The 26,393-nt window shown below is 32.2% G+C and overlaps 1 protein-coding gene across 1 annotated transcript in view; it reads left to right on the top strand.

The window, feature by feature from the left end:
- Positions 1-26,393, top strand: part of LOC123705120 — a 124,925-nt gene that overhangs the window by 94,033 nt on the left and 4,499 nt on the right. The window contains exon 2 of the mRNA XM_045653756.1: positions 3,813-3,846. Coding sequence (XP_045509712.1) covers positions 3,833-3,846 — 14 coding nt within the window. The 5' untranslated portion in view covers positions 3,813-3,832. The remainder of the gene's footprint in view (positions 1-3,812; positions 3,847-26,393) is intronic.

Here is a 26,393-nt window from a genome sequence, read left to right on the forward strand (position 1 = left end):
AACTCGATTACAGAAATCGCCGATCAATCGATATGAATTCTCGAAGCATTCCCAACTTTTTATCCGTTGGCGCCATGTTTTATACACTGGTTCTATTCCCATGGTTTTCCCATTATTATCTACACAGGATATTGCATCCTATATCAAGTGAGGTAAGGCTTAAAATCGTCTGTGTTCTTTTAATATATTGATTGCAACAATGTTCCAGTTTACACTATTGTGCGGTGTGGTCTGATCTTTCGTTTTATTCGCGTTTGATCATAAATTGTTGTTTCGAAAGTTCTAGAAGTTATTAGTAATTTCCTGTTAAAATTACCTTTTTATTAGTAGCTTGAAAGGGCTAACGATTTGGTTTAATTTAAGCTTACATGACATGTACATATTTACAAAACTTGACGCTTTTATTTTTTTTCTATAACCTTGACTAGAGTTGTTTCCAAAATCCTGCCTCAAATCTATATATCTATACTTCTACATAAAGAGGAAAGGTTTTTGATTATGTATGTATGTATGCATGGTTTTCACGCATGAACTACTGGACCGATTTTGATGAAATTTGGCACAGACAATCTTTAGACCCTGAGAAAGAACATAGGCTACCTTTTATTGCGAAATATGTACCACGGGCGAAGCCGGGGCGGACCGCTAGTACTTAATATAATTATCTTTAATATATATAAATCCCGTGTCACAATGTTTGTCCTCAATGGACTCCTAAACCACTTAACCGATTATAATAAAATTCGTACACCATGTGCAGTTCGATCCAACTTGAGAGATAGGATAGGTTTTATCCCGGAAATCCCTCGGGAACGGGAACTATGCGGGTTTTTCTTTGAAAACGCGGGCGAAGCCGCGGGCGGAAAGCTAGTAAATTTATAGGTAGCAATGGAGAAGTCTTTAAGTGTTTTGTATTTCATTAATTTAATAAAAATAAAATATAGAATTACTTCTGATTAGTTGCTGAAAGAGAAAATATTTAACTTTTGAAATAGGACAAAATTTGTTGAACGCTCTACATAAACTTTGTTAATATTTTTATAATTGGTCATCATTTAATATTTTGCTTTCATTTTAAATTATTTACTTTATAAAATGTTTACCGTAAAAGTATACATTTTAGCTACAGCTTTTGCAAGGAATTAAATGAGATTTCCGAACTAAAGTGCAAAAGTAAATTACATAGGAAACGTTAGAAAAATACAGTTCCTACGATTAGTGGGATTGGAGCGATCCTTAATGATTCTTTGTTCTGATCTGAAATTCCCATTTGGGATAACGTTTGGTGCATTTTATAAGCTGAAAACAAAAAAAATTCTTTTCGCTACTCTAATGTTTGGCTAAAAGTATTTTTTTCCCCTTTTAATGGATTATAAGTTAGAAACACAAGTTAGAAACAATAACCTCAATGCAGCTATGAAATTCTGACTTGAATGAGATGTTTAATGCATTGTCAAATTATACAATCACTAGCTTTCCACCCGCAGCTTCGCCCGCGCAGTCAAAGAAAAACCCGCATAGTTCCCTTTCCCGTGGGATTTCCCGGATAAAACCTATCCTATTTCCCGGGGTAAAAAGTAGCCTATGTCCTTTCTCGGGTATTAAAATATCTCTATACCAAATTTCATGCAAATCGGTTCAGTAGGTAAGGCGTGATTGAGTAACAGACAGACAGACAGAGTTACTTTCGCATTTATAATATTAGTATGGATTGCTAAGGCTGTTTTTTCAATAAATTTTCGCTACGTTTTCTCTTTTTTCATGTCTATAATCAAAGAAAAAAAGGCACTTTATTGGACTCAAAGACACTATATTGACACTCTAGGTGGTCTATTTGAATATGAATTTCAGCCACCTAAAAAATGTACATAACTGTTTAAATACAGCTGTTTATATTAGTAATTTTATTTGATACTTAGCGCCTTGGACTCGATTGAAAAACGAGCGATAAGGCTTATCGGGAATGAGGCCCTCACCACCTCGAAATTACACAGCTTGGAACATCGTCGAAAAGTGGCTAGTTTGGCAGTCTTCTACAGGATCTATCATGGTGAATGTGCTGAAGAACTGCATAACCTGATACCTGCTTCTCCTTTTTACCACCGGTCGAGTCGACGCGGTGCTGGTCTCCACCCCTATGTCATCGACATTCCACCTATACGCACTAAGCGTTACGCTTCTTCCTTTCTCGTGCGTACCAGTAGGGAATGGAACAATCTTCCGGCCTGCGTGTTTCCTGATAATTATAATCTGGACTTATTCAAAAGAAAAGTGAATAGGCATCTATTAGGTCAGCATGTTCCATCCTAGACCATGCTTATCGCTTTCCATCAGGCGAGGCGATGGTCAAATGCTTGCCTAATCTTGAATAAAAAAAAAAATATCTATACTATATAATATTATAAAGCTGAAGAGTTTGTTTGTTTGTTTCTGAGGCGCTAATCTCAGGTACTGGTCCGATTTGAAAAATTCTTTCGGTGTTAGATAGCCCATTTATCGAGGAAGGCTATACATATAACATCACGCTAACCAACAGGAGCGGAGTACAGCGTGTAAAACCGCGGGACACAGCTAGTTTATTATAAACAGCATTAGTACCTACTTTAACTTTTAACATTAAACCGCTAAACCTTCGTCACAACTTCAACTGCAATTTGTCGAATAAACGCTGCATTCTACAGAATAGTGGTGATTTAGAAAATGGCGTTTATTTTCTGCATTTGCCACCCAGGGGATAGACGTTGGGAACATTTTCATGCAGCTTCCTGGATAACTGTATTGGAACTTAACGACCATTTTATACATTTTTATGAAGGATACGTATTACGTATTCATAGCGCGGGAAAGTTGTAGAATCGTTATTTTTGTTGTAGATCGAAGCAGAAATATTGAAACGGATTGAAACAAGTAGTATAAACTATAAAGTAATGTTTTTATTTACTTTAGAAAAAGCAAAGGGGCAATGCGGACCTGATATTCAGTGGTCTCCATCACCCCTACACAGATTATGAAACCGGTTGGTTTTACGTGTTTTTTGATCTCAGGTTACCATTTGGAATTGAATAATTTTTCCTACTCATCAATCATTTGGTTCATCCTTTCATGAGTCACACAAAGAATCTCTTCTGCTAGTACCTAATAGTTTGTAGGTACTTACTCCCTTTTTCGTAAATTTATTCAACTATAAAAAATTTATAAGAAAAGCGCTACTCTGAAATTACATATTATTTAAAATTATCTAGCTCTAAAAAGCTAATTCAAACTTTAGCCTATTTCTGTGGAAATGTTCGCTAAGTGCAGTCTCAATTGATTGAAGGACAAACTCTTGAAAGTTTAGGGATTGGATAAATGCCAAGGCGACCATTTGTATCGTGGATATAGTGACATTTAGACACATACAATGAGCCTATTGTTTTTTTTTAATAAGAACAGACGTATACACACACACAAAATATACGTATACACACACATATATATAAGTAATTAGATATTGTTTTAATAATTAAGGACTAAATAAATATTACCTAGTATCTGTTATCGCCCGCGGCTTCGCCCGCTTTGTCCAAAACCTCATACATTATATACTAAAACCTTCCTCTTGAATCACTCTATCTATTAAAAAAACCGCATCAAAATCCGTTGCGTAGTTTTAAAGATTTAAGCATACAAATGGACATAGGGACAGAGAAAGCGACTTTGTTTTATACTACGTAGTGATTGTCCTGGGAAACAAATGAATTTAAAGACTGAAACATAAAGTAAGCTACAAAAGATAATTTAAATAAATTTCTAATAAAATTCTTTCTTTCCAGATATCATCCTGGATCTCACAATGGACTCTGAAAGGTAAGTAACGCGAAAATATAATAGGTGTTAAATTTTAGAGCGTCTCCCACGGGACTTAGTGCAGTGACCGAATACTTTCGGACCGTTTGGTTTCAGCCAATTTATTAAGTAATATTCAATATTTTATTGTATTGTACTTATATTTTTAATTTGTATATAGGTAAAACAAATTTTACAGTTATGTAATATTATTTTTTAATTTTATATTTCTATAAAAAATACATACCTATAATTTTTTCGACGCAAATAATTTAGAAAACAATACAATATATTTTAAAGAAATACTAAAAATTTGTATTTAAAATTGTTAAATTCCTCCGAATTGCTTAAAGCCTTTTGAATATGTATTTTTTAGTCATTAAAGGGAAGGATAATTCAAGGAAAAGGCCAATTAGAAATAAATCAAGTTATAAAAAAGATTTATTAAAGCGTAATATCTATAATATTGAAATGTATCAGGCTGAAGTTTTCTAGTTTAGGGCCGATTTTTCAATCCTCAGTTAAAAATTAATCTTTGAATATCGTATTGTACAACCATTTCAAAAATCGGCTTACCCGTATTTGTCAGTTTACAGGTGACATTTTTAAATTGTTATGTAAACGGCTAAGTTTTAACTGAGGATTGAAAAATCAGCCCTTAGTCAAATATAAACCCGTATGCCCGTTCTGGGACACAGTGTACCAAATTTCATTTAAATCGGTTCAGAGATTTAGGCGTACATATGAGACAGATAAACAGACAGCGACTTTTGCCTCTATAATGTGAGTCGGCAGGTGTAGACATAAAATTATACCTAATCTGACTGAGAAACTAATAATAGGCTTCTATAAAGTCTATGTAGTTATAATAGTCTAGACTCTAGAATCTAGACTTATAATGATGACGTTATAATAAGAATCTATCAATATTATTTAAAAGACGAGAAAGTGTTTTGGTTATATCTAATATATAAAAATCAATGCCACTTTTCGTTGTAATTCCATAACTCGAGAACGGCTGAACCGATTTCGATAATTCTTTTTTTATTATATTCCTTGAAGTACGAGGATGGTTCTTATGCAGAGAAAACGTAAACATGTACCACGGGCGAAGCCGGGGCGGACCGCTAGTTTTTTATTATTTCTGCAGTTTTTTTCTTCTTACGTAGGTAGGTGTTTTGCTAACATTGACAAGAAACTAAAAATTGTACCTATTTAGTATTTTTTTTTTGTTCGGGTCAGAAAAATATGTATGCCCATGAAATAAATAAAACCTAACTTACCCCACAAAAATATGCCACAGACCGTTCAAGAATCCATTATTTTCGCGATACATTGACAAGTCAAATACAGGATAAAGTAAATAAATAATACCTATGTCAAGTACGAGTCGGACTCGGGACATTAACGGTTCCGTAGAGAAAAAATTGTTCATACATCCAATTTGTGACTGCGCCAACCTGCGTAGCTTAACTTCGATTCTTTATTATTTGTTGCTATGGAGACATAAATACATCGTCAACTGAACCAACACGGTAGGTACATGATACAACCTGTTGTCAGACGCACAGACGGACAGCGAAGTCTCAGTAATAGGGTTCCGCTTTAGTTACGGAACCCTAAAATATCAGTATTTGTTTCTTGTAATGGAAATGTACAACCTTGACCTACAACCAGTCTGTGCAGACAGTGTGACGAGATCTCGTAAATCCCTTGTTTGTCTATTATTAATGGATGCTGGATTTGTATTTTTCAAGTAACAATTTTTTTCGCGGTTGGCTTGCTGAGACAGAATAGTTACAATGTTATTTATATGGTTAAAAATAAAAAAGCATACTGCAAAATTATATCTTTTTCAGCAATTTATTACATTGAATTTTGCAGAAAAATATTTTATAAACAATAGAGTGCGAATTTCCACCGTACTAATTAATAATTATTCGCATGGTAATTTTCTTTGACCATGCGGACAAAGCCGCGAGCGTAAAGCTTGCAAAGCATAAACACAGCATTAGCCCCACTTTCCCCACGAGTGTAGGAAGACTCACACTTGTTCTACTCCCACATTTCAAATTTAATAATAAATATTCGTATGTATGAAGAGGCGAGTAGGTACATTAACATTACACATTTTTCAACTCATCTTTACACAATAAAAGATCACCAGATCTGAGTACATATATAAGTTGCAAGTTATAGTCTAGCTAACAGCCCAATTCAAATTTCCAAACTATTATTGCAAAATATATTGAATGACCTACATCAGACCTTATCATCTAGAAAAGAGGTGATTTCAAACTTGATATTTAATGATATACACAATATTAATTTCATTTTAATTATAAGTCTGCGAATATTACCTTCACTGCAAGAACAAACTCAAACTTTGCCTCTGTTGAGTTAAATTGTTCGTTTTAAAGCGCTGCTTGGGAGTTTAATAAAGTATCATTTCAAATTAAATGTATTCTTTGTTACCTTGAGACGCCTTCGCTTCGCTTCGCAGGACTAAAGGAGTTAGTTAAAATAGATCTTATGTTTTGTGCATTCGTAATAGTTCAAGTGGTCACCCCATATCTTTTTATAATTCAGAACTACTATCAAATATGCTCAAAAACTGTGCATACTCAAATAGTTAGGTTTTCCAAATTATCGAGAAGTTACTTTACCATATATTTTTCATATATGCTCAAAAACTGAGAAATACATACGATTTCAGTTTGCCTCTTTACAGCGTACTTTTTAGCCGATAATGACTGTATATTTTTGAAATTGCTGGAGTTACCTGTGCCACTTAAATTGATCTCATCTTAGCTTATCGCAAAATAGGTGATCAGCCTTCCGTGTCGTAATTAAGTCGGGAATAACGGGAACTAAAATTGATCGGACATTCCTGACTACTACGTCGTATCATTTTTCCACAATAATATAATCAATATAAAATTATTAAAATTACTGCATCATTAATTCAGATTTTACGTCATCTATAGAAATTTATTGCAGCTTGTACCTAGTGGTATATGATCGTTACCGTAACATCGTTTACTAATAACTATAATATCTTAGTATAATATTAGCATATTATCATTTATCTCAAACTGTTTTTACTGCCAAAATAAGCACTCGAACAAATTTGCTAAAACTAGTTTAATTTAAACTCTGTTTTGATTGTTTCAACTTTTAACAGCCGTGAAGCTGAACGTTGCTCTTTATTGAATGTTTATTAAAGACTACGTGAAGCGTAAATTTACCCACGTTTGTATATGTATGACTAGTTTTTCGACCATGGTTTTACTTATGTACCTACTTCATGTTTTAGCGCAAATCTATTTCCTATACAATTCTTCATAGTTCATCCCCTATATCATTTTAAAGTTTTTGAAGTGTAAAATCTTTAGGCGCGTTGAGAGTATTGCAAGGTCGCGTCATGGTAATGCCGTCATATCATGGAGTGAGTCGACGATTTTGGTATCTTTGATTCTTGCCAAAGAAGTTTCACTTCTTACACGTGTGCTCGGCACACACGCTCTTTTTTGAATCGGTCTATGAATGATGATTGAAATAGGTCTATATCAAATAGGTATATGCTCTCCCTAGAGCGCTGGCTATCTATTAATTAAAAACCATACAAATCCGTGTAGCCATTGTGAAAACGTAGCAAAATATACTTTAATACTAATTCGTAAAGTATAGATATTATTGAACTATTAATAGTAGCGATATTAATTAATAAAGATTTAATGTAACATGATATTACCGACTATACGACTACATTTTTGGAGTATAAATTTGAAGATTAATATAAATTTTACCAGCATCTAGTCTATTATGTACCTCCCTATTGTCTTCGGATAATCACTCTATAATAATTTGATCATACTGCTATACGATAGCTCATCATGGAATCATCAAAGGATTTTGAACGCTAATACCCAGTTTTAAGCTAGATATTCGTTAAGCTCAACAATAAACCATAGACTATTAAAACCACTACAAACAACAGATTCCCCAGATAACAAAAGCTAACGTCAAACATTCGAGCGCTGTAGACTTTAAATTCTAATGAAGCCATTACAAAATGCAGCGCTTTCGAAACCGAATTAATTTCGCGTACAAATTCTGAAGCGCAGATTTCACTTGAATTACATGAAATTTAGCATTGTACGTAAATACAACGTTCATTGGTTTTGAGAGTTGTACGGTCAACAGAAAAACGATTTGCTTTTTAATTAGTGTTCGCTTCCATTTGTTTGTTTATTCGTGGAGATTGTTAATTTTGCTAGCATATTTGAGGGAATGTTGGTTTTATTTTTGTTTTGGAAGCAGTAAAGGTAAAATGAGGTGATGTGTGAGGGAATGTAAATTTTAAATAATATGTCTGTCCGCGCTTTGTACGAATGGTCAGTATATATTTTTCGCCAACTTGGGACCAGTTAAAAATAATTAGAATATATTGTAATATTGATTTCCATAGACATTATATTACCTACCTTAAATTTGTATATTATTAAGAACGAAATAATGTGTTTTGCAGTTTTTCATATTATTTATTCAAACAGTTTGTAAGAATTATTTATAATTTTATCTGCTGACCGTACAGTAATGCAAATTGGAAATATTTGAAGTAAATCAAGAGGACACTCTCGGAATAGTAATGCGACTGAAAGTAGCCATGACAGTTTTATTCGTTCGTTAATGTATTACTTACCTCGGAATTGATTGTTTCTTTCAACTTAAATTAATTCAAGTAAAAAATTGTGCTTGTTTAAACATAATTTTATTTAAAAACCTGATTAATTTTTTTTTTTTTTTAGAAATAGGTTTCTACAAAAAACTTTGTAATTGTTCATGACTGTTGTAATTGATTGTAACTACCTACATTGTATTTTTTTTTTTTTGTAAAGTTTATGTTATTTTATAGGATCGATAGAACAAATAAAAAATAAATAGGTATTGTAAAAATATATCCTTTTCTTAGCCTACTAGTACGAAATATAACTAAATTCTTTGCCATTTTCCATTCAAACTCCATCGAATACCACACTTATAAACACTAAACAAACAAAGTATCGATTTCACATACTAGAAAGTTCTAGAACAATTAAAACTTTCGGTATCAAAATTTTGCATACACCTACAGGAAAACAACGTAACAATAATTAATGCCAGAGTTTAAACGCTTAAAACTAACTTCAGTGTAATCTCGCTTAGCAATGGGAGTTTGTGAATATTTACTTCAATTCATTTTTTTTTTAAGTTCTGTTAAATGAGTCGATACATATCAAACTCCGGTAAGTCCACTCCCCGCCAAAATTGAGATAACAATGGCGCCAATTTTGAATTGTAAAACTAAACCAGTCTGTACTTTTCAAAGTTAGGTAAGTCAATCGTATCTCTATTAAAATAAGGTTTAAAGTAAATGTTTTTTTTCAAACTCCGGTATGTCCGTCGACAGTGGTTTATCAAACTCAGGTAAGTCCATTTCGACCAATCACAGCGCAGTATAGCACTAAAATGGCTGCCATTTCTCTCAATTTTGTTGAAGCTAACACGTGTGACCAATGCTTATAAATCGTTTTAATTGATAAATGATGGAAGAAAACAGTTTTACTATAGAGGTGGTGGTTCAAGACAAAGCAAGGAATAAAACAATACCAAAAGCTAAAACAGACAAGGCTCAGAAAACAGCTAAAAGATAAATGAAACTAGACGCACAGCACACGCACAGTAGTTATTCCCGGCCATGAAGCCCAGGGCCGTACTGAGATTTTTTCAACTGTTTTGATTTATTGACCCTTCTCTTTGCCCAGCGGTGGGATGACAAAGGTTAATAATAATAATAATTTGTATCTTTTAATGTACATATTTTATTTTAATGTCCAATACTTACAACGCGACGAATTATCTACCCATTTCCACCACCTCAGTACGTCCCAAAATTAAGTTCTATCAAATCCCTGTAAGTCCATTAGAGATTTTTCAAATTCCTGTAAGTCCAAGACGATGTTTTTCAAAACCCGGTAAGTTTTGCTGGTACATATCAAATGCCTGTATGTCCAGATTTAAATCTAATTTTGTGGCATAATCATCAAGTAATACATTTCTTTTTCTTCGTAAAAATGATTCTAATGTATTATATTATAATTCTGTGCCTCCAGTGAATAAGGGAATAACTCAAAAACAGCACTTTTCAGTAGAGATAAAAAACTATATATCAACACTAAATCTTTATAACTTCAAATTTTTAAGCTTGTATGGGTAAGATATGATGTTAGACTTTAGTTTTACATATGAACAGATATTGTAACAACCCCATTAATATACTTTTTTCGTGTTTTTTTGTAGTTGTGCCCTTATGAACGAGTACTTCATGGAATAACTCAATGTATTCACATAAGGTTTTTTTTGCTCTTTGCAATATAACGACTTATGCCCTAATGCACTATGTTCATAGTCGCATAACACGACTTAAATTATTGCCAGTTTTGGTTTTATAGAAATGATGCGACTTATTATGCTTGAAATTTGTGTACTTTTTGACTCAATTGAGGCCTTTTAGTGGAACAACCATGCATGTAGTTTGAAAAACGAATAAAATCAACGGATTTTTTATCGTTATTAGATATAATAAAAACAAAACAACATGTAGGTGTTTATGCATTTAACCCTAGAAGTCCAATCTACGTAAATTTAATGTACACCGCGGCGAAATAACTTTGTCTTTTCTATATTTACCATCGAATCGCTTCGAAATCCAGAAACAACTCATTAGCCGTCGAGACCTAGCAGTACATAGTTGGCTCATCCCGGTAAATTCAGCCATTTTGTAGTAAAGAGGATGTTGTACGTCATTTTGACGTATAATTGGGCTTTTCGTAACTTTTACGATTGTTTAAAAAAAATATTTTGTGTTGATTTATTTGAATATTTTTTTTCCAAGTCACGTTTTACATGATATAGTATTATATACTATATATTGAGTATAAAATAGGATCCAAAAAACTTTAACACTAGGACGAAAAACCTTCAATTTTAGTAAATGACGATTATTGTCCTCCGCTGGATTTGGACTCCAAGCAAGAGGATTGGGTGGCTGAAGATGTTGTCTGGAGAAAAACCGAATATGTCATGGTGGTTATACATTGAGGATACAAGCACTATTAAGAGATAAGAGAAGCTCGAAAACCATATTCCTGTAGGTATGTTCAGTTACCTTACAGGGAAAGTTATAGGTGGTCAGTGGCAATATTTTACGGCATGATATGGAATTTTAACAATTTCTATACCTTATAATATCAAAATAATATAGATAAATAAAGAAAAAACAATGAGCCGCAAAGATTTTATGAAAAAATTAAGCACAGATTTGAAGGTGCCTTGGATGCAAATACGACTTGAAGAGACTCTACGTGACAATATCCAAATTTTTTCAAAATATGTGGTACCAGAGTATCCATAATATGTTTACGATAATGCAGGACCAAAATAGTTAAGATATTGCGGATTTTTTCCTATAAAAAGGCAAATTACAGTGGCTAAAACGCTATATGAGAGAGAACACAATATTCATAATTGTCAAGACTGGTTATAATTTTTTTTCTATGCGTCTATAATTATAGTATTATTGTAGTTAGATTAAATAAAAAAAAAGATTAAAAACTAGTTATTTTTTATAAAACTTACCCAAATATAAGAAGAAAATATTATAAGTTTAACATTTTTGTTGGCTTTTTTTAGTTGATTCAATTATCGTTCTGTATTTATATAAACAAGGAGTATAATATTAGCTCTTAATGTGTTAATTAAAACTGTATTTTAATATCTATTGCAAAAAATAGTTAATTTCCATAGAAATATTATTAGTATCCCAAGTTAACTGATAAATAAAAAAAGATTGAAAAATATTATTAAGCAAAAAGGAATAGTGTCCGTTGTTTCCGTGCAGTATTCAAATAGACCAATAGTAACACGGCATTAATGCAAAACTGTCTCATGTCGTCACTTGAACCAATGACACTAAGAGTTGTTCCTTTATGCTCATGTTAGAAAAATGACACAACTGCGTTTATACTAAAATAGTGTTAGCACGGATGGAACAAAATGAATTAAGTCTTTATTCAAAAAGTATAACTACACATATGTCTTTGTGTTCGTGGGTTATTTTGACTCGAGACGAATAGTTCCTTTGCGATTGCCTAAAATGATGGATAAGGTAACTTATACCGTTTATCACACCCTACTTATACCGTTTGGGTCATTCGAAAAACTGGGTTAGGATGCAGCTAGAGATATGACCTTTTGATATGTTGTGTATTTTGACGAGCTGAATCCAATGGTGCAATAAAAACCAAAGGGAATAACTCGTCTTACTCCCTTATTCACTGGAGGCACAGAATATCCGTCATAAATTATAAAGGTCCAAACATATTGTTTTTTTAAGTTATTAAAAATACCTCGATTCCCACATTTCTGTTAGAATGGACTTACCGGAGTTTGATATGTATCGACTCAAATGGTATCCAGGTAGTTATGAATAAAATTAATAAAATTGTGTTGATCATTTTCCGGTTCTTATAGATAGAAACGATTGAATCGGTGATAGTGTAAAAACATCGGTTATCCGTTGTCTCACGTCAAATTGTGCGAAACCTCGGGATAATCTACACTAATATTATAAAGAGGAAAACTTTGTTTGTTTGATTGTAATGAATAGGCTCATAAACTACTGGACCGATTTTAAAAATTCTTTCACCATTCGAAAGCTACATTATCCACGAGTAATATAGGCTAGGTTTTATCCAGGAAATCCTACGGGAACGGGAACTATGAGGGTTTTTCTTTAAAAACGCGGGCGAAGCCGCAGACGGGAAGCTATTATCTAATATCTATTTATACATATAAAACTCAAAGGTGACTGATATAGTGATCTATCAACGCACAGCCCAAACAACTGGACGTATCGGGCTGAAATTTGGCATGCAGGTAGATGTCATAACGTAGGCGTCCCCTAAGAAAGGATTTCCCGAAACTCTTGCGGGAACGGGGAAAAACGGGGATGCACGTACGAAGTCGTGGGCGGAAGCTAGTAATGAATAAATCTCATTAAAATCCGTTTATCTCTATACAAAATTTCATGCAAATTGGTTCAGTAGTTAAGGCGTGATTGAGTAACAGACAGACAGACAGAGTTACTTTCGCATTTATAATATTAGTATGGATTATCAGTACTATCAGATTGTACAAGGAAAGTATTATTATGTAATTAATTAACTACAAGTAAATGTTACATACAAGTTATCCGCAATAATTGTTTTATTTCTACAAAATCAATTTATGTAACGTTCGGTAATAGACGTTGGTATCGCTTTCTCTGTGTATTGACATGCGCGTGCGCAGGCTACCGGCTCGAGGGTGACCATGATTCAGTTGAGAGTGATGTCATTTGTTTTAATTTTTAACCGACTTCAAAAAAAGGAGGAGGTTATTAATTACTATAATATGTTCTAGAATATTTGAACATATGTATTGAATAGCTTAATAAATCATATTTCAGTTATTTAAAAGTTTTTTTGGAGACAAAAATATATATTATTGCTACATTACTTATAATAAACAATATTTTTGTCTAAATATATTTCGATAAAATGAATTTTAACACAATATAATAGGTAAGTAAATATCGTGTTATACTTTTTAATTTTTATGGTGGCGATTAATTGAGATTGTGCGATAATGTAGGGCAAGTTTCTCACAAGATTTGGATGTAATTACGATCTTAATGACCCATACATACAATTAACTTTATGCTTGAAGATAATATTACTATGCATAAGGTTGAAATATGCATGACGTTGAACTAAATCACAATTAATATACATTAAATTCTAAACCTTTATTAGGGAAGCAGACAAATTCGACATGTACCGATTATCTATATATTGTGAATAATAGTTGGCTAGTACTTTAATCTAGCTAGATTTCCTCTCTGTGGATGCTGTAATCATCTGGAGCCCTGCCGCATACACTTTTACTTGAACTCATACATATTTCATAGCCCGCCTCTCCCTACCGTACGGTGAAAGTCGGCTGTTAATTTAAATTAATATTTAATTATTGCAATTATGTCGCGCAAGAAATGTTAAGTGTATCAAGGTTTCATTTTAATTTGATAATTTTCATATATTATTGTTGGTGTACGGATTCTACCGTAATAACGTGGAATATTAATTTGAGAATATAATTATAGCTTACTTTATGATTACTATATAATATAATTAAAGCTTACTTTATGATTACTTTTAAACTTTTAACTTATATACAACTCGTTAGAGTAATTATTGTTTTAACTTAATTAGTACATTCTTCAAATATTTTTGGATTCTATACTTGTATTTGCAGGTCTATAATTTTTGCTTCAATACATTATAAAACATTGTTATTTAGCACTCCTTAAAAATATCTTTAAATCAACCCTAGATCACAATCCTACTTACTTTTATTAATTCAAATCTTAAATGTATGTATGAAAAAATGAATGAAAAAACGTTTATTTATACACACATTATAAATAAAATGTATGTAAGACATGAATGAATATAAATTGAATTAAATCTCTGTCTGAAAAAATAAAAATGTAAAACTATCCCAGATAAACATACAATCATGGACACAACATCTGTAAGCGCGTGCGCAGGCGCATGCGGTAACAGGCGCCGTAGTTGTATTGTATTTTGTTTTGCATAACCAAACGCTATTAATTATGTTTTTGGGCATCATTATTGCTCCATTCATTACGAATCTGTTTATAGGTCGACTTACAACATGATATCCTATTTATTAAAGATGATGTAATTGAGTAGATACTGTTTTTGTTGTTACGCTATGTGTTATAATAGTGATTAGATTGGTGACTAATCGTAGAGTAGACTAGGCAAAATTTTCTTTAGAATGATAGTCTGTAGCGAAAACATCTTTCCGACATCATCATCGGGGCCTGAACGGCCGGCTAGTCGTAGACTGGTCGAGGTCGTTCCACCTCCCTTCCTCCACAAGTCTATAAATTAGTTACCTATTAGGGTACAGATTATTTACATTATTTAGTGTTCATAATTTTAAAGTATATATTACGTTGAAAAACGTAAGTAGGAAAACTAAAATCTTAGCATACAGGCGATGTTTTTCAGAACATTTAGAGGAGAACTTATTATAATAAGCATTTTATTCTAATACAGTCCCATACCTATAGAAATGATAGTTTATTTTTCCAATCATATTTTCTCTAACATTTCTTCTTATTTTCTATTTTCTTTACGAATTATTTTATCCCATTCGAGATCCAACCCAAAATTAAATCAGGAGATTCTCACAGGAAAAATAATTCTACCAATCCTGTATTGACTTCCGACGCTAGCGTGTAACGAAATAAATTCATCTTTTAATATTTGAGCGACGCGACCGTCTCAGTATGAATTATGTATGTAGTGGTGTGACCATTTTCTGTGTGAAATCCGGACGAATTTTTATATATAGACGATTATAATAATGCAGATAATATAATTGAAAAAATAAGGTACTATTGAAAAATCTTTCCTTCACCATACAAAATAAACTTTTCATAAATAGTTAGTTGTGTAAGTTTATTAAATGAATAATTTCACGTGATTGGGTTTGAAAGTACCAAATAAAGTAAATTTGTCTGGTGACATGGCTTCAAGCTATATGATCACATATTGTACAATTTTATATTAATATTTTTATTTCTTTTTTAAATTTCTAATAAATATTTTATAATAAAGTATAAAATATAAGGTTATTCGTATAACCAGGAAATTCTTTCTCCCACATGGGACCTTGGAACTATCCCCGATAAATCGGGAGGTATGGTCACATTATGTATATCTGAAAAGCGGATAAAACACCTTGCCAAGGACGCGAGTACAATTGTGACTTCTCTTTGACAAGAAAATATTGTTCTAACTTTCAAGGCGGTTGAGTTTAAACTTATCGTGAGTATGTGATAGAAAAGTTTATTTGTAACACTTTTGCCTTAAATTTCACCCAGAAACACAAATGTCATTGATATTTTGGAAGAATAATCAATACTTTAATATCATATATATGCGAAAGTAGCCGGTCTATCGGTATCTTCTTCACACCACAAGTCACAACCACTTAACCAATTTGGATGAAATTTAGTACAAATATTGTTTAAGACCTGAGAAAGGACAAAGGTTTTCTATCCCGTATATCTTACGGGAATGGGTTTCCTGTTGACTACGTGGGCGAAACCGTGGACGGAAAGCTAGTACCTACTACTCACATACATTTTTTCACAATTCAATTTGACGAACGTTTCGTTCGAAATGAAAGTCATGATTCATAAAACATAATAATATTTACCCTTTTTATGTCTATACATATACACTGCAAGAAATCATACAAACATGATTAAAAACATAATATACCTAGGTATGTTACCTACATCTTTATACATAACAATATTTTAATAATGGAAGTAATTTGAACAAGTTAATTACATTTTCCGATTATTTCGTAATTAAATTAATTATAAAGTGGATCAATTATAAAGTTAGAACGGCGCAAAACTTTGGGAATTTATGATTTTATGAGAAACTAGCTGTGCTCCGCGGTTTCACTCGCATTACTCCGCTCCTGTTGGTCTTAGCGTGATAATATATTATAGTCTATAGCCTTCCTCGATAAATGGGCTATCTAACACCGAAAGAATTTTTCAAATCGCACCAGTAGTTGTTGAGATTAGCGCGTTCAAACAAACAAACTCTTCAGCTTTATAATATTAGTATAGATAAGTATGTTTATGGAACAATTGATTGGTTTTCTATTTGTAGTTGGTAAGCGGAACGTTGTCTGGGATATTTATTGTTATAAAAACTTTTTAAGCGGATGAACTAAATATCGAAAAATGGGCGGAGCCTAATATATTTTTAAAGACACTTTAGTGAAAATTCGCGAATGTACATATTATATGCATAGCATGCTTGTTAGGATATGATTATTAGACTACAAGCCCGCATAGGAAAAAAATATGGGTCAAATGAACCACCAGGGGACATATCTAGAACGATAGCAGAGCAAAAAATAATAAGATTCATCACTATGCCGTCACTTGTAAGCTGTCCAACTGAGTGCAGATGAGAATTGAAAAGTACAGGTAGACTCGGTAAATTTTGGTCATTTGACCATGTACGGCATTCTTAACCATCGATAGATCCATTAAAAATAATAAGAAACCGCTCAGTGCCGTACAAAAATGGTGGTCCACAAAGTCGGAATTTTTATTTAATTTCCGAGAGTTACCGGGGGTAAATTTGGTCATTTGACCATGTACGGCATCTGTGTCATACTATGCCTATACTGCTTTTAATCCATTATTCCGCAACGCCGTACAAAAATCATGGGGACAAGGGGAAAAAATCGAGAGTTGTAATCCCCTCTCTTTCCCCACTCCAGGGGGTCATTTGACACAACACGAAATAAATTTATTTTTAAAGTATTTTATGCATAGATAATATTTTTTCATGTGCCGTACATTTTCGTTGGTTCAAAGGGGAAAAATCTGAAAAAGAAAAAATTCATATAACGAAATGTTTGCTTTATATTTTGATAATAAAATATAAATATACATTAATATTAAGAAGCTCGAGGTGGTTAATTATCACCTTGGAAAGTCGGAGTCAGGTGGAATGGACTCCGTTAAATTGATGAACTAATAAAGAAGCTATGAACGAAAAGATGTGAATTATATGCAATCAGCCCATGAATACAGGTAAAGTCACAAGCAAATGCTAGTAATATATACATATTCAAAATGTACAAGTAAAGCGCTTTCAAATGATACCAAACACGGCATATTTATCTTAACTTTATTTTTTTACTCTGTATGTTTTGTCCGCTAGAGGGCGCCACATTAGATTTTGTGAAAGCCCATATAGCCTTTAGCTAGCTGGTCGCTGGTTATCCAGTGAACAATTCAGACGCTTCTAATGATATGTCATTTGTCGAATTCTGATAAGTAGTTTAGAAGTTACGAGGGAATAGATGAACATACATACATGACCTGTCAAAATCATAACCCTCCTTTTGCTTTGCCGTAGTTGGGTAAAAATATGTTAATGCCGTACTGTATCAAATGGCCATAAAGCACCCTTAAAATTGTAGCTTTCGTCGCTTTCATCAGCCTAAAAGATGTGGTCTGCACAAAAATGTACGGCATCGTTTTTTCCTAATTTATCTATGTTAATACTATTTAAAACAACGAATAAAGTGTAGAAAACTATTATATTTCATTAATCTACGATGTTTAAACTTTTACAAAATTTCTGTTTTTGCATTTCTCTATAACTTTTTTTAGAACGGTTTCTTTTGAACGGCAATACTATACAACAATTGAATTTTACAATATCATGTTAAAAAAAAAGTTCCCGTACAGGGTCAAATGACCTTACAGCTCTTTATATCAAGAATTCGATGAAATTAAGATGATTATTGGTATACATTTAAAAGAACAATTATTTTTTGACGGCATTGCTTTTAATAGTACTTTTGAGTGCTAGATAATGTTTTGGAACCGAAGCCGTACTTAGTCAAATGACCCCCTGGAGTGGGGAAAGAGAGGGGATTGCAACTCTCGATTTTTTCCCCTTGTCCCCATGATTTTTGTACGGCGTTGCGGAATAATGGATTAAAAGCAGTATAGGCATAGTATGACACAGATGCCGTACATGGTCAAATGACCAAATTTACCCCCGGTAACTCTCGGAAATTAAATAAAAATTCCGACTTGGTGGACCACCATTTTTGTACGGCACTGAGCGGTTTCTTATTATTTTTAATGGATCTATCGATGGTTAAGAATGCCGTACATGGTCAAATGACCAAAATTTACCGAGTCTACCTGTACTTTTCAATTCTCATCTGCACTCAGTTGGACAGCTTACAAGTGACGGCCGGCATAGTGATGAATCTTATTATTTTTTGCTCTGCTATCGTTCTAGATATGTCCCCTGGTGGTTCATTTGACCCATATTTTTTTCCTATGCGGGCTTGTAGTCTATATTACATTACAATTATTTATAAACTAACTTAAAGTTATCTTCACAAAAAACACAAATGCATAATATTAAAATAATATTTACTATATAATACTATATAATACGTATAATATTAAAATAATATCTTATAATTATAATTGGCCTTACAAATAAAGTCGCAGCCAACGAGTTAATTAACATCACATCAAAATCAGTCATTAACAATGTAATTAGTACGCAAGGAATTTCACTTAATTGTATTTACGTTTGAAGTTGTTAATTTACGTTTTTGATGTTGAAAAACATGTTGTTTGGATTTTACCTTTACCAATTTTATTGTGTTTTTGAAGTGAAACTTCTTTAGGCGTGTTGAGAGTATTTTCAAAGTCGCGTCATGACAACACCGTCACGCCTTGGCGTAAGGCGACCATTTTGGTATCTTTGAATCTTGTCAAAGAAGGTTCACTTCTGACACTTAAGCTCGGCACACACGCTCTTTTTTCTATGGTTATATTAAGCTTCTTGGTTAATTGGTTATATTGTATAGATAAACATTTGTTTATTGTTTCTTCTGACGTGCCCTATGTATAGACAAAACTCAATACTTTATTTAGAGTGAATAATAATAATAATTAATCATGAAAAAATAACAGAACTCAAGGTTTTTAATCATAATAAAGATTAAACTGCGATTGCTTTGTAAAAGTAATTTTCATAACAAACAAACTCTTCAGCTTAATAATAGTATAGATGTGTATTGTTTAAATACCTACCTATCTTTTGTAATTGCCTAGCTTGCTTTATTTTGTCATTTTATGTATTTTGTAACTTATCCAAGCTCTTCTTGCATGTTAACTAGACACTTTTCGATTTATAATATTATAGAGATTTGATGCAGACTCCAGAAAATATAACAATCCTGAATTCGAATTTTTAAAAATTATTTTTTCAATTATAAAAAATAATCTATGAATATGCCTCTCTTCTCATACTAAAATATGACAGAAACCCCACTTAAGTTATCCAAAAATAAACAACCAATTGAACCGTCGCTTTGTGAATTATTAAAAAAATCGTTACAATACCATGTGGTATCGGAACTCGTCGGCCACCTGTCTGCTGCCGCCAACCGGAACTGTACACTCAGCTACAAAACTGGCTAAATTACTATTTTTTATTCATGAATTTAAAATAATAAATTATTGAAAACTAACAGTAATTAAACCTTGTTTATTAAGCGATTCAGTTGAAATATAATCTAAAACTTTATTGATTGATTATATTTGTTATTTGTAGAAAATTCTTCATTAATATTCTTAGTTGAACACAGCCTTTACCTTATATTTAGTTTCATAAACACTTAGATCAGTTCAGATTAATGATTTAGTTACTCTTTTAAAACAATAAAAATCGAATGATTTTTTATCGTAGGTACTATATATTTACAAAATGTCACCATGGACGTAGGTTTATTTGAAAAGAACCGATGTTATGCATGTTTGATATAACGCAGGCATCGTAGATTCTGCGAAGATATTTTAAAAATCTCCCCGAGTTCATATAACTTCTATACCATATTATGTTGTCCGCGTTTTACTGAATTATATAAACTATTACGTTGTACTTGTAAATTTATATTATGATGCAACATGAAAGTATGTACTTGAAAATTTATCGAGAATAGCGATTATAATACGTCTATTGCAAAAGGATAAATTGATGATTGATAATTTTATGTTTATAATCACTAATCAGTTGCTAAATACTTAAATATAACAGGTACCCAAATCGGTTAGTTATTATTATAAAACGCATTATTATGCATCGTCAAGTATCAATAAGAAATAATTAAAAATACCTACATATTCACCTCTGACTGTACCTCACCTTTCTTTCAACTGTCTCCCTCTAATTTCATACCTCAGAGAGGGACGATCATATTTCCTGTGTTTTAAAATTAAGAGGGTCCCTCACAATATCAATGAAAGTAGTTGAACTTGGTTTGTTTTAAATATTGTGTCTAAAGTATAGAAAATGTGATAAAAATCCAATGGGTTCTTTAATTACATTTATCGGTGAAAATCGAAGAAAACGGTATGTGATTTAAATAACTTCAAGTTGGTTTTAATAAATTTCTTAGTAGTTTTTAAGTTGGTAAGTTATATTTGGACGTACTACTTAGGTAAAGCAGTGTGACGGTTTTGTAGTAAAAATGTTTACTTTTTATTCAGAAGGTACCTAGCATAAAACTTATTTTTATTGTTGTTGTTTATGATGTCATAAAACATCACATAACATCAAAAAGCAACAAAATATTTTTTTGTTGTGTATTTATTTGCACGCAAAAAAATTGGTATAGAGTTGCCTAAATAGTAACATAGTTTTTTTTAGATTATACCTGCTTGATTCAGTTGTTATAACTTTAATTATATATTGAGTATTGATCCAGAAAATAATATATTAATAGGTACATATATCAAAGGTATGTATAATTATATTATAGGTATATTGTGAGTGTAATAACGAAAATAACATCTTATTTGTCGATTTTTACAATGACGTCTAATTTTATTAATTTTAATGCAAGATTACCATATTTTAGTTAGCCAATAAATAAATATTAAATACTTATCAAAACAAAACCCCTTGTTCCCAAATATTTGTATACTTCAATAAAAGTTGAATGGCGATTATAAACTAAATTCCGTTGAAAATAGCAACGGATCGATACAGTAAATAGCTCAAAGTTTGTCAGGCGTCATATTTCAGTTTATGAATAATTAGTTCGATATTGGAACAAGTTTAATTGAATCTTGTTTGAATAAATGCGTGATTATGTTTTCAAAGTTGTTTATTTGTTTATAAAGAAAGATAAACCAATTAACAAACACGCATCTACACTAATATTATAAATCTGAAGAGTTTATTTGATTGAATACGCTAAGTTCAGAAACTGCGTGTCAGATTTGAGAGATTCTCTCAGTGGTACCTAGATAGCCCATTTATCGAGATAGGATAGGCTATATAACATCATCATGCTAAGACCTCTAGGAACGGAGTGCTGCGGTTAAAACCTGGCGCCACAGCTAGTTCGCGAAATTTAGTAGGTATGGAAGAATAAACAGTGCTGGCGTTAGGGGGGGGGGGGCAGAGGGGGCAATGGCCCAGGCCGACAAATTCTGGGGGGCGCCAAGGTCTGAAGTTGGTTAACCTAACACTTGATATTCCTTCCCTCAAGTGGGCGCCACAATATTTTCGCCCGGGGTATCAGTGGCCCTCACGCCGGCACTGAGAATCAATATAGAGAATAATTACAGCGCTGTGTAAATTAATTTTATAGCTATTTATAATCCTGCAAATCATGTGTATTTCATTCAAAATATTAGCCATTTTCATACATAACCTCGATTTTCCCACCTCGTGATATTTGGTAATTTATTCCCTTTCAAAGTTCACGTGATTAATGTGTCCCTGTGTCACGTATTTCCCTATACGCTACGGTATTTATCGTATAATATAATTCAGCATAGGATTAAGGATGACGTAATTAATGAATAGTACATAATATATCATTTATTCTATATTTCGTGACTATTCTACCTTTATACCTATGACGATGATTATAATAATGATATTACATGAGAATTCTCCTTCAACTATTGCTATACAAGGTGAAAGGTAAGACGTTTGACAAATTTAGACAGGAGCTTCTACTCATGAAACTGAACAACTTTTGTTCTACAACTTTGCTGAATTCGTAGAAAAAAAATTGAACTTTGTATGGAAATCTGTCAGCTGATTAGCGAAGTTTCCTTACAAAGTCCAATTTTTTTTTACGAATTCAGCAAAGTTGTAGAACAAAAGTTGTTCAGTTTCATGAGTAGAAGCAACTGTCTAAATTTGTCAAACGTCTTACCTTTCACCTTGTATAGTAGCTATTTAATGTATATCTTTTAAATACTTAACCAGCTTAAAAAAATATACATACTCTCCACCGCGGCTTTTCTTACATGCACTTCATTTAATTGAGCAACACCTTTAATGAAACAAGTTCCCGTCCCCTATTTCACCCTTTACAATTATAAAACCTAACTACTATACTACTCCCTAACATAAGATCCTCACTAACTTAACTTCTATAATTATAAAATAGTCCTATAGTTTTGGTCAGTTTAACCGACAGGACTTGTTGATCATGTCACTGACGGCTATCAGTATAATTTAACACCTTGTTTCTATTAGCATTTAGCTATGTCATGTGGTTTTACCCGAATTGCTCTACTCCTATTTGTCTAAGCGTGATGGATGATAGCTTATAGCCTTCCTCGATAAATGGGCTATCTAACACTGAAATAATATTTCAAATCGGACCCGTAGTTGCTGAGATTATCGCGTTTAATCAACCAAACAACAAGTAAAAGTATAGATTTAAACTGGCAGATAAGTTATACAACTTAGGGCTGATTTTTCAATCCTTGATTAAAACTTATTCATCGAATAATATATTAAACTACCATTTCAAAAATGTATTGTAATTGTCCGTATTTGACAGTTTACAAGTGACATTTTAATATGTTCGTGTAATACTTTATTGAATTATTGGACGGATAAATTTTAACCAAGGATTAAAAAATCGGCTCTAAAATGTATTCAACAATTCAACGCAACAAACAGACAGTAAATCTTGCTATATATACGGATAATAAATCGAGTGAAGCAAGGAAATATCAGCTTGTTACAAAGCGCTGTTCGTTCGTCAAATACGTCTGTCTGTTATATCTCACCGGAGATGTTGCTGGTACCTACACTATTACTCTGATATAGGGTTGTCAACTTTAAGTTTTTGAAGTGAAACTTCTTTAGGCGCGTTGAGAGTAAAATTTCAAAGTCGCGTCATGGTAATACCGTCACGTCATGGTATAAGGCGACGATTTTGATGTCTATGAATCTTGCCAAAAAAGTTTCACTTCTGACACGTGTGCTCGGCACTAACGCTCTTTTTGTTATTATCTGTGTTTTTTGTCACAAATGAGAAGATTACTATCAAAGTAATTTTTGAAATTTTTAACTGTTAAATCTTATTAAAATTAAATTTAGTACCTAGGCGTAATTATTCGATGAAAGATTGGGTAATTTCTTGTCAACATCGAAACTAATATTTATATATTTTCGTAACTAATATAATATTTTATTAAAAAGTTTTTGGTAAGCATTCAATTAATTATTAAGTTCAAAGTACTTTATTTCGCTTAGTGACGACACTACGCAAAATAAATTAGTTTGCGTATCAAAATTTTAAAAGGGCATCATTTTAATTTCATCATTTCATCATTTTATTTTAAAATACATTTGGCAACCCTACGGGAATAACGGGTGGCTTGCATTCGTTATATACGATTTATGGGATAAGCTCTTGGAAAAGCGATGATTTTATTATTTACCTGTTCAAATGTATTCTGAAATTATATATACAAATGTATTATGTATATAAGTACTAAATAAGTTTCAGAACATAAATTAATAAAGAATAGAAAAGCATTTTGAATGCCATAAAAACCAAAAAAATATAAATTCAAGTTTCAGAACAGTTTCAGAACAGTACTTTTTCTATCATAATTGCATTCAATTTATAATTGAAATTAACATTCAGTGTCAAAAATTCTAAAATGTACAAATTGTGTTTTACTTATCGTCATGTTAGTTCTTCATAATAAATATAACCTATTATACTAGTAGACGCGGCATACGCCAACATCATTGCACTAAAAAACAGCGTAATTAATACATACCTACTTACTAACGCATTATCACCAATACAGTTGTTCTCTCTTTCACTCTCACGCACGAGACATAATACATGTCTCACTCATGTACTTCGTAATAACAACTGCCGATTAAAATACAAAAAGAACGTCCAGCCACGACGCTGAATGGTGCGTGACTAAGTGAAACTCGGGCACTTACCTGAGTTTTTTCTTGCCAAAATAGAGAGCGGGTAACGTATCTAGCTCTTTTATATATCATATTCATAATATCTTTATAAATTCTCTTAAACAATCTTAAAATAAACTGAAAGCTTTAAGGTACAAACCTTAAAGATAACTTAAAGTTTCCGTGAACACGTCACGACGGGTTCACTGCTGTCTTTATGAATACTACATATTTGTATACGTAGTCATTATTAGTCTGTGATACTATACGCAAGTAACACGTACTCAAACACTGCATTTGATAGCGTTTCCTTTGGCAACATGTTACCGATTTAAAGAATATGGAGGCACCTTGTGATCCTAGAGAAGCGGTTTTCATTTATTTTTATTTTTATCCTATTGCATTAGAATGGTCTTTGGGGTGTGCATGTATTTTTGCTCAATTACGTTTATAATAAACATTATCCTGTCATATAGAATTTATAGGTACGGGTAGACGTAAAGTTTGCCTATTTTTTATAATTTTCATATTTAATGAAGCACTTGCACTCTAAAAACGTATTTACAAAAAAAAAAAAATAACAAAATCTGTCCATTCATGCGTGATTCCCTGAATCAATTTATTCAAATATTCATAAGATTCAAAATATATCTATTACGTGTTACCTAAGACTTTGATTAAATATATTGTTGACCTATTGTCCTTGTAAATCATTCATCTCAGGTCATGTGGGAGGTCAACTTCTCATGTATTATTTATCCGTTCAAGTGTCCTCAAAACTAATAACTTGTAAAGTTCTAAGTCAAGATTATATCAATGGCCAATGTTTAGATTTGATCAAGTTAGACCAATTTGCCTTAGGTTATTTATAAGTTAGAATGGTTACATATTTATGTAGTATAGCCAAATTGTCATGTATTCAAATTTATTATAATAGTATTTTTTTTAAGAACAGAAAAGATAATAATAAAAGTTTGACTATAAAATCAAGAAGAATGTACACAGAAGTCACAAACAGTTTTTAACAGAAATCTTACAATAAGCAAGCAAAGATCTTATCATTTAAGAGCGATTTCTTCCAGACTACTTCAGCTATTAACTAATAAGTAAATAGAGAAATATTTTCAGTACAATATTTTATGCTATATCTGATTCTACTCATCTACTGATTAGATATTCTTCACCAAAATACGTTAAGACATTGCATTTTCAATTCCAAACAGTAGTATTTTAGCAAACAAAACTAGTATCTACAATAAGGTAAACAACATAAAAAAACTAATTAACATCTCTGTACGGTACAGCTTAGTTGTATAAACATTTAGAATTGAACATTCCATACGAAGAAAGCATAATTTCTACCTTTGTCTATTGTTTATAACATTAAAATGAGGTCTGTCGGAAATTGTGCCTTCCACTCATTGTTAGAGGCTTCATCTTTTTCTTAATTAAATTCTTTGACTTATGGCTTTGGAATGTCACTATTGGTTTAAGAAATTATTAGTTTTAATGGAAGTATATGAAGAGGGAATATAACTGGTTTGTAATTGTTGGAAAAGCTTTAACTTT

Source organism: Colias croceus, chromosome 2 (genome assembly GCF_905220415.1).
Source record: "Colias croceus chromosome 2, ilColCroc2.1".
Taxonomy (NCBI): domain Eukaryota; kingdom Metazoa; phylum Arthropoda; class Insecta; order Lepidoptera; family Pieridae; genus Colias; species Colias croceus.